At 40.4% G+C, this 9536-nt stretch overlaps 3 protein-coding genes across 3 annotated transcripts; all 3 read left to right on the forward strand.

The window, feature by feature from the left end:
- Positions 1-1477: 1477 nt before the first annotated feature.
- Positions 1478-3781, forward strand: LOC106312965 (myosin-binding protein 7). Its single transcript, XM_013750676.1, has 4 exons — positions 1478-1676; positions 1747-3090; positions 3192-3238; positions 3330-3781. Exons 2-4 carry the CDS (start codon positions 1861-1863, stop codon positions 3430-3432), a joined length of 1380 nt encoding a protein of 459 aa, XP_013606130.1. The 5' UTR covers positions 1478-1676; positions 1747-1860; the 3' UTR covers positions 3433-3781.
- Positions 3782-3949: 168 nt separating this feature from the next.
- Positions 3950-5894, forward strand: LOC106318986 (F-box protein At5g06550). The gene is made up of 2 exons (XM_013757169.1): positions 3950-5261; positions 5542-5894. Exons 1-2 carry the CDS (start codon positions 3979-3981, stop codon positions 5783-5785), a joined length of 1527 nt encoding a protein of 508 aa, XP_013612623.1. The 5' UTR covers positions 3950-3978; the 3' UTR covers positions 5786-5894.
- Positions 5800-7848, forward strand: LOC106318985 (pentatricopeptide repeat-containing protein At5g06540). Its single transcript, XM_013757168.1, has one exon. The coding sequence runs from the start codon at positions 5931-5933 to the stop codon at positions 7767-7769; it is 1839 nt and encodes a 612-aa protein (XP_013612622.1). The 5' UTR covers positions 5800-5930; the 3' UTR covers positions 7770-7848.
- Positions 7849-9536: the final 1688 nt, after the last annotated feature.

A 9536-nucleotide genomic window follows, 5' to 3' on the forward strand; every position in this document is an offset into this window, starting at 1 on the left:
TCCAAAGTGTTTTTTATTATTATTTTTAGCTTATGACAATGTTAAAGACTTTTAATGAAAATTAGGATTATTGGTGGGATTTAATGTTGGTCCTTAGGTTAAATTCATTTGTTGAAAAGGCGAAATTCATTTGTTGAAAAAGGTGAAATTTGTGAAGAAGCAAAACTTGTATTACGTTTGATTCTGAAAATAAAACGAACCAACTCTTGGAACATTCCTTGTGCTCTATCTTCTTATACTTATCCTTCCATGTTTTATAAAAACATTCCTCCATTTCTAGCACTTCGTGGCCAGCAAAGTTCATCACACCCACAACAGATAGCAAACTTGCATTCTGGTTCTCGACAAACTTGACATCACCAACACCTATCACTCTCATCAGCCAACCATATACATGACAAGTCTCCAATCTATTCCACTTAGCTAGCTTAACGAAGACACCACCCGGTCCCACACTCTAACCCTAAACCCTAAACCCGAGAGTCCCTTTCCCATCAACACCTTTTGCATTCTCCAATGTTCGCATGTGACCCTTGATTATTATGGTCAAGTTGTGGCCTGGTTCCAGTCAACTCCTTTCTTTTGAACTTAAATTTCCATATCTTTAGCATTTTACTCACGATTTTCTGATGATTATCTCTTCTTCCTCTTAAACACATTTGATCAAAAAGCTGGTGTGCAACTAAATCAATAGCCCCAACTGACTTTTGAGCCAACTTCTCCACCGAATCCATATCTAAAATGTATGCTTGTTCAACCTTTGGAGCACTCCAAACACCAACATCGTATGAATCATTGACTAGAAGCTGTGAGCTACTGTTCTTAAGCAAAGCAGAAAGCAATTCATCAACCCTATGGCTTGGTTCCGTAAGAGAGTTTAATACCTGAATCGAATCTTTTCGGGTTTTAGAAGGGTTTAAGGGTTTCGAGAAATGGGTAGATAGAACGCCATTGTTCAATCATCAGAGGAGGAGGAAGTAAAAAGCTCGCCAGCTGTTACTAAGGACCATCTCAAAAAACTTCTTAATTAAGGACAAATGACTTCTGTTTCTTTGTAATTTCTGTATTTTTCATTTATTTCTCAGCCCAATATAGTTTAGGATTCTGTCTAAGGACACCAATAAAGATGGTGTAAGTAATATGTATATTCATCTTTGTCTTGTTATAAAATCACAGTAATCGAAAAGATGAGATAATTTGCAAAACTCGTTTAAAAATTACAAATTTAGTAATTGGTTCGTACATGAGGCAGGCAAGAAGATCAGCTGACCTGTACTTCCCGCAGGTAAAAATACACCCCATCTAACCAAGATCTCATCCGTCCATCTCAACCAAAAGAAACCAATCCTCGCCGTTGATTCACCTTTCTTCCACTCGAAGTTACCAAAAATAACCTTACTCGTCATTGTCACGAGACTCCATGGACGAACAAAAAAAAAAAACATAACCTTTTAGGGCTTCAAAAAAAAAAATATCCAGAGGGAAAAACAAAGACCAATTCTCTCTCTCTCTCTCTAGTCTCTCCTTCTTCTCTTCCGTTTCCACGATTCTGTTAGAGATAGAGAGAGAAGAGGCGATATTATTATTATTATTATTAGCTTAAAAGAATAGAAGATAAAAAAAATCGTATTTTCCTGGGAAATTTCAACTTTCTCCTCTTCCTGGTGATTGAAAAGGTAAGTTTCTTCTCGGCTCTATCGCTTAAGATTGAGACGAATTGACTTTTCTTTACATGTGCCTTTGCAGAATTCGATTCAGCTGGTGAAATCCCCAAATTCAATTTTCAAATCTCTCTTAAGGATTTGGTTCGATTCTTACTATGTTTATCCTTGGATTGTGAAATTGGATACAATACAAGCTATGGATTTAGTAAGATGTTGTGATTGTGGATGCGATTGCTCTCTCAATACTTCGTGGATTCGATCCGTGAAGAGAAAACACGAGGAGCTCGAGAACTACATACCTGAGCTTGACTTGGACTCGTCTTCTTCCAACGCGAAAGTCCAAATCGAGAACGAATGCGAGCTCCTGCGCGAAACCGTCACCTCTCAGCAGGAATCGATTCAAGAGCTCTACGCTGAGCTCGACGAAGAGAGAAACGCGGCTTCCACGGCTGCGAACGAGGCGATGTCTATGATACTGAAGCTGCAGAGGGACAAGGCCGAGATTCAGATGGAGCTGAGGCAGTTCAAGCGTTTTGCTGAGGAGAAGATGGAGCATGATCAGCAGGAGCTTTTGGCTCTTGAGGATTTGGTTTATAAGAGGGAGCAGACTGTTCAGGCGCTTGTTTGTGAGGCTCAGGGTTATAAGCATAGGATGATGAGTTATGGGGTTGATGAGTCTGAGTTTGATGGGGAGAGGAATGAGTTTGAGTATGACCTCCCTGCTTATGATTATCCTCCTCTTAAGTGTAGTTTGAATGAGAATCCAGATCTGGAGGCTGATGTTGAGGATGTTGAAAAGTATGCACTGACTGATTCTTCACCTCATGGTAGAGAAGATTTGAAGACTTTGGAACAGAGGATAAGTCAGATGGAGAGGGTTCCTAGCTTTACTCCCTCTAACGGTGATGTATCCGGAGGAGGGAGAACTTATTTGGAGAAGGAGGTGGTTGGTCAGAGTCCTAGGCGTCAGAGACATCTCAGGGGGGTCTCCACCGGTAGTTCAGGTTCACTATTGGGAACAAGCAAGGATCAAGGGCCTGGCTTGTATGCAGAGGGTAAGGGTGACTTATCAGAGACGGGAGATAATGAGATGGATGATAGAGTCTATACCATTGATTCTATCCATCACAGTGTATCTCAGAGTGATGTTTCTGAGCAGAAGTTTAATGATGATGGCTATGGAGATAAATTGAACCTGCCTGATGATCATAGTGATCCTGGGATAACGAAGCTCTACGCGAGGCTTCAAGCACTGGAGGCTGACAGGGAATCGATGAGACAGGCGATTGTGTCTATGAGGACTGAGAAAGCTCAGATGGTTCTTTTGAAAGAGATTGCACAACATCTATCGAAGGATATTATTCCTGAACGGAGATTGCCTCTGCAGAAAGCATCTGCTGTTGGAACATTCAGTTCTCTCTTTAAGGTGAGATTTTCTAGTATACCAATCAATGTGGTGTGTGATCTTTAATATTATATTCTGATAGGAAACAGCTTAGCTGATTCTTGTGGTTGTTTCTTGTGCAGTGGATCACATCTTTTCTTTTCTGGAGAAAGAGGGCTCGTCGAAGCAGGTAAGCAAACACAGTCTTGAACTTTGATTAGCTTTTGCTTCACCTTGTATACTTATGCAAGCATACTTGTGTTCAAAATGGTAAAATGCAGGTACATGAACGGGATGCAAAGAAGCAACATGGGGTTGCAAATGCTTCTAGAAACGACTCCACGGATACGGCAATGGAGATGTCTTTCAAGAACGCAAGTGTGAAACAGATCCACTTTCTCCAACTCGGTGAATCTGAAGGCTCTTAATGTTAATATACTGGGAGTAACATCACTCTCCCATCATCATTCATATGGTTGCTGAGGAAAAAAAATGTTTTTCTCTGTGTGCAGTTTCTTTCTTTATTTTGCATTTGCCATATATATTTCATTTGTTGTTTGGGGTTTGAATGGGGTTTGATTATTGTCTAAAAGCTTGTTTTTTTTTATACAGTAAGCTGTGTATAATTTTCCCACATTCTTGTTTGGGTTCTCTCTGGCAAAGAATACAAAACTTCCGGTGATCGGAACTTGGTGTTGTATTGAATGTACTCAAAAGTTATCGATCCTTTAAACGAAGCTACCATCAATCAAAGTTTATTTCTCTTTTTGTTTTTCAAGGTCTAATTGATTAATCCACATCTAATCAATTTCGGTTTAACCGGTTCGACCCAAAGAGATTGCCCAATCGAATTTTCTTATTCCGGTTTAGTAGTCACTCGTTAAAACCCAAAACCCTCGCCGCATAAGCTGATTGAAGCTCCGTCACAAGATGCCGAACTCGCTTCTAGCCTCCAGTCTCCGTAACCGGCGGCGCAGATCCAAATCCAAAAGACAAAAGCTCATTCAGAATCAACCTCCGTCTCAAGAGACGGCACTAACAGAGGAGGAAGAGGAAGAAGAAGAAGATGAAGGAAACGGGTTCAAGCTCAAAACTTCAGCAAAGCACGGAGTCCAACCTCTCGGAAACCTCTACTTCGTCAACAAGGGCGCCGTCAACGTGCGAAACACTGGTCTAGGCAACCTCCAGGTCCTCACCGACGAGCTCGTTCTAGAAATCCTAGCTCTCCTCGACGCGGCTCATCTCGGCGTTTTATCCACCGTCACCAAATCCTTCTACGTATTCGCTAACCACGAGCCTCTCTGGAGAAACCTCGTCTTGGAAGAGCTAAAAGGAGACTTTTTGTTCGCCGGGTCGTGGAAAGCCACCTACGTAGCGTCTCGTTATCCAAAGTCGCAGCCTTTTGGAGGAGATGGCGAATCGGTTTTGAAGATTAGAGATTTCTATTCTGATTACCTCTTCCAGAGCTGGCTATGCGCGAATCTCGAGATGAAGCGGGAGTGGCTTGAACGGGATAACATCTCCCGTGTGAGAGGCCTTTCCGTTGAGGAGTTTATTACTAACTTCGAGGAGCCGAATAAGCCTGTTCTGTTGGAAGGGTGTTTGGACGACTGGGGTGCGGTTAAGAAATGGACTAAAGAGTATCTGAGTGACGTGGCTGGTGACGTGGAGTTCGCTGTTGGTCCGGTTGAGATGAAGCTCGAGAACTATTTTAAGTACTCTGACGGAGTTAGCGAGGAGAGGCCGTTGTACTTGTTTGATCCCAAGTTTGCTGAGAAAGTTCCCGTTTTGGACTCGGAGTATGAGGCTCCTGTCTATTTTAGGGAAGATTTGTTTAGTGTTTTGGGAAACGAGCGGCCTGATTATAGATGGATTATAATCGGACCGTCCGGGTCTGGTTCTTCTTTCCATATTGATCCTAACTCGACCTCTGCTTGGAACGCGGTGATCACGGGTTCGAAGAAGTGGGTTTTGTTCCCGCCGGATGTGGTTCCTCCGGGTGTGCATCCGAGTCCTGATGGAGCGGAAGTGGCTTGTCCCGTTTCGATAATGGAGTGGTTTATGAACTTTTATGGTGATACTAGGAGTTGGAATAAGAGGCCTGTTGAGTGTGTGTGCAAAGCTGGGGAGGTGGTGTTTGTACCTAATGGATGGTGGCATCTGGTGATTAACTTGGAGGAATCTATTGCTATTACTCAGAACTATGTTAGCAGGTAAATGATTTTTTCTATACTGGCTCCTTAGTTGGATCATGGATGCCTCGTTGAAATTAATAAAGTTGACAACAGATACTACCATTAGCTATCAACACAAGTTTACAAGTAGCAAAGATTTGATGTAACTAGAATATCAAAAGTATATTAAATGTGTTTTTTATACATTATTTGGGAGTTGTCTGTGCATAGGTTGCAGAAACTGTTGATTTTATGGAATTTAATTTCGTATTTGTGAATTGAGTTGTGGTCTAATTGTGGTGGAACATTACTTGTGCAGGAGGAATCTACTGAACGTATTGGAGTTCTTGAAGAAACCAAATGCTAAAGAGCTCGTCTCCGGAACAAACGACAGAGAGAACTTGCATGACAAATTCAAGAAGGCCATTGAAGAAGCCTACCCTGGAACCATCCAAGAGCTAGAGAAGAAAGCAGAAGAAAAGAGAATAGCCGAAGAACAAAAAGTCACATTCTGGGACGCTGCAACAGATTCCAAATCTGGTGCCTTCAAGTTTTCTTTCTAAACACAAACATCAGCTCCAAATTTTTTATTGTAACAACAATCAATATATGTGCTCTACTCTGTTTCATTAAAGTCAGAACTTTGAATACAAATAAAGTTTAATCCTTTATAAAGTTTCAAACTTTATCGTTAACTTACCTCAGAGAATGAGTAGCAGCATCGTGCTCAACACACTTCGCTCAAAACACCCGAAGCTAGCTTTACTCCAAACCTGCTCTTCCTTCACCGACCTCAAGATCATCCATGGCTTCCTCATACGAACCCATCTCATCTCCGACGTCTTCGTCGCCAGCCGTCTCCTCTCTCTCTCCTTCAAATCCACCGAATACGCGTACAGAATCTTCTCCCAGATCCAAAGCCCGAACCTTTTCGTCTTCAACCTCCTCATCCGCACCTTCTCCACAAGCCCAGAGCCTAGCAAAGCTTACAACTTCTACACCCAGATGCTGAGACTTTGCATCCCCCCAGATAACATCACGTTCCCGTTTCTTATCAAAGCCTCCGCTGAGATGGAGTGCGTGGGAACAGGAGCGCAGATTCATTCGCACATAGTTAGATTCGGGTTCCACAACGATGTTTATGCAGAGAACTCTCTTGTTCACATGTACGCCACTTGCGGCTCGATCGCCTCCGCCGGTAGAGTCTTTGGAGGGATGTCGTATCGCAATGTGGTTTCTTGGACTTCGATGGTGGATGGGTACTGCAAATGCGGGTTGGTTGATGACGCGCGAGAGATGTTCGACGAAATGCCTCACAGAAATTTAGTGACGTGGAGTATTATGATCAACGGGTATGCGAAGAATAACCGTTTCGAGGAAGCGGTTGAGTTGTTTGAAGTGATGCAAAGAGAAGGCGTTGTCGCGAACGAGACGGTTATGGTGAGTGTTGTTTCCTCTTGTGCTCATTTGGGAGCGCTTGGGGTTGGTGTAATGGCGCATGAGTACGTGGTTGAGAATGGCATGAGTGTGAATCTTGTTCTCGGGACGGCTCTTGTGGAGATGTACTGGAGGTGCGGGGAGATGGAGAAGGCGGTTCGTGTGTTTCAGGAGTTGGATGAGAAGGATAGCTTGAGCTGGAGTTCGATTATCAAAGGCCTTGCTGTGCACGGACATGGTCACAAGGCGGTTGGTTACTTCTCTGAAATGGTTAGATTAGGTTTTGTGCCTAGAGATGTTACGTTCACAGCTGTTCTTTCGGCTTGCAGCCACGGTGGGTTAGTTGAAAAAGGTTTTGAAATATATGAGATGATGAAAAGAGATTATGGGATTGAGCCTAGATTAGAGCATTATGGTTGTATTGTTGACATGCTTGGCCGTGCTGGAAAGCTAGCAGAAGCTGAGAGGTTTATCGAAAAAATGCCGGTGAAGCCGAATGCTCCTATATTAGGAGCTTTGCTTGGAGCGTGTAAGATTTATAAGAACGCTGAGGTGGCAGAGAGAGTAGGAAACATGTTGTTAGAGGCGAAACCAGAGCACAGCGGTTACTATGTCCTGCTCTCGAATATCTACGCGTGTGCGGGAAAATGGGAGAAGATCGAGAGCGTGAGGGAGATGATGAAGGAGAAGCTTGTTAAGAAACCGCCAGCGTGGAGTGTAATAGAGATTGATGGGAAGATAAACAAGTTCTCCATGGGAGATGATCATCCTGAGATGGGTAAGATCAGAAGGAAGTGGGAAGAGATTTTGGGGAAGATAAGATTGGTAGGGTATAAGGGGAACACAGAGGATGCGTTTTTTGATGTGGACGAGGAAGAGAAGGAGAGTGCAATTCATATGCATAGCGAGAAGCTTGCTATTGCGTATGGTATGATTAAGACTAAGCCTGGTACAATTATTAGGATAGTGAAGAACTTGAGGGTGTGTGAGGATTGCCATACGGTAACAAAGCATATCTCTGAGGTTTATGGTAGAGAGTTTATTGTAAGAGACCGGAACAGGTTTCATCATTTTAGAAATGGATTATGTTCATGCAGAGATTATTGGTGACAATTGCTTCACTTCTTTGTTTTTGTATTTCTTTAGGAGGATCTGTGATTTTCAGTAGCACAAGATACATCAGTAGTATGTGTTATTTTGTATACTACCTCTATTTCACATCTATAATACAGATATATTATGTGATATAAAATCAAATCCTACCTCTAGTAAGTTGATGAAGTAGGTACAGTCATAATACATATAAATACTAGTCTGGTTAAACGTACAACCAGTATCTCAGTTTTAGACTTTTTGTCATTTAAACATTATTAATCCATGGATATAAGCTATAGAAGAAAATATCTAGCATTTTAGTGTAATATATAGAGTACTTCCATGTAAAAACGAGAGAGGGGCGGTGCCGTCCTTTAGGAGAAGAAGCCACGTGACAAAGAGAGTCTTTTCTGTTGGTCCCATTGCCAAATGGAAGGAAAACTGATTGAAATTGTATAATTAAACATTAATGATACATTTTGATTAAAAAAAAAAACATTAATGATACATCATATCTCGTTCTGTGTTTTAGAGACTGGTTTAATACTTTCTTAAAATTTTCATCTAAACACCACGGTTGCAATTGGAATTGTTTGACACCAGATATGAAAATTGTTTCTTAACCAAAATAAAACTACAACATATTATGCTAACTTCGCTATATTATATGATATGTTTAGCAGGTTTAGCAGTTTGTTATTCAATCAGTCAAAGATTAATCTGCAAACACACCCGTTCCAAAGTTCTATTCATTAATTATTTATTCATATAAACTATTCATTAATCATTATTAATCATTAGTCCTTCATTTTGAATCTTTTTTTGTTTCATAAAAAATCTCATTTTATGTTTGCAATTTATATTGTAAACTTAATTTTATTGCAAAATTGATTGATTTTATAAGTACTTTTATTTATCCTAAACATTATTAGTTAAATAGTTATAATTAGAAAAAACATTAATACATTCTATTCATTTTTTAATTTGTGTGAAAAAATGTCAAAATTGTTGTAAACGTGAAGATGTCAACAAAAGCTGCACCGATCATTGAAATAATAGTGTGAAATAAATTTGAGTGGAGCCCACTGTCACTATTTACACAGTAACTTCTACTTTTTAAATTCTATATAAACGATCGTTTCGATCGTTTGTAACATACCATCATTATCCTTCTAATAACACATCCTCTCTTCTTATCAGTGTTATCTTCTTCGTACGGATATAAAATTTTGCCCTTATTTAAATTTCTGCGATACAATAAAATACCAGTTCTTTTTATAACACGTTATCAGCACGATCGTTCTGCAATTCGGTAAAATTTATTGTATCATATATACCCTGCTATAATGGTCGGTATACCGCCTCTACTATTATTTCTATTATGTTATAATGGCCGGATAACCACCTATATTATTTATTCATATTTTAATTTATTTATTGGTCGGCCGAGCCGCCTTATATTATATTTATTGTTAACTGGACGGCCGAGCCGCCTTTATTTTCTGTTTGTTGTTAACTGGTCGGCTGAGCCGCCTTATATTTTGTTTATTGCTAATTGGTCGGCCGAACCGCTGTATAATTTATTTATTATTCTGCATTGACCGGCTGAGCCGTCGCATAATTTATTATCATAACAAAAAAATATTTATTCACCATAATTTTTATTTTTATCAAAATTTTATGAAATTTAATAGATTTGATTGATCGTTTAATACGATATTTTCAGACTGATTTTCGGTGCACTCGATTTAACCCCAACGGTCACAAAGAAAAATTTTCAAA

This window comes from Brassica oleracea, chromosome C9 (genome assembly GCF_000695525.1).
Source record: "Brassica oleracea var. oleracea cultivar TO1000 chromosome C9, BOL, whole genome shotgun sequence".
NCBI classification, from domain to species: domain Eukaryota; kingdom Viridiplantae; phylum Streptophyta; class Magnoliopsida; order Brassicales; family Brassicaceae; genus Brassica; species Brassica oleracea.

Excerpts from the sequence above, each read along its gene's own strand:
- LOC106312965 (XM_013750676.1), top strand. The coding sequence starts at position 1,861 with ATGGATTTAGTAAGATGTTGTGATTGTGGATGCGATTGCTCTCTCAAT. Across the intron at positions 3,091-3,191 it reads CATTCAGTTCTCTCTTTAAG|TGGATCACATCTTTTCTTTT; the intron begins GTGAGATTTTCT and ends TTTCTTGTGCAG. Across the intron at positions 3,239-3,329 it reads AAGAGGGCTCGTCGAAGCAG|GTACATGAACGGGATGCAAA; the intron begins GTAAGCAAACAC and ends GGTAAAATGCAG.
- LOC106318985 (XM_013757168.1), top strand. The coding sequence starts at position 5,931 with ATGAGTAGCAGCATCGTGCTCAACACACTTCGCTCAAAACACCCGAAG.
- LOC106318986 (XM_013757169.1), top strand. The coding sequence starts at position 3,979 with ATGCCGAACTCGCTTCTAGCCTCCAGTCTCCGTAACCGGCGGCGCAGA. Across the intron at positions 5,262-5,541 it reads ACTCAGAACTATGTTAGCAG|GAGGAATCTACTGAACGTAT; the intron begins GTAAATGATTTT and ends TTACTTGTGCAG.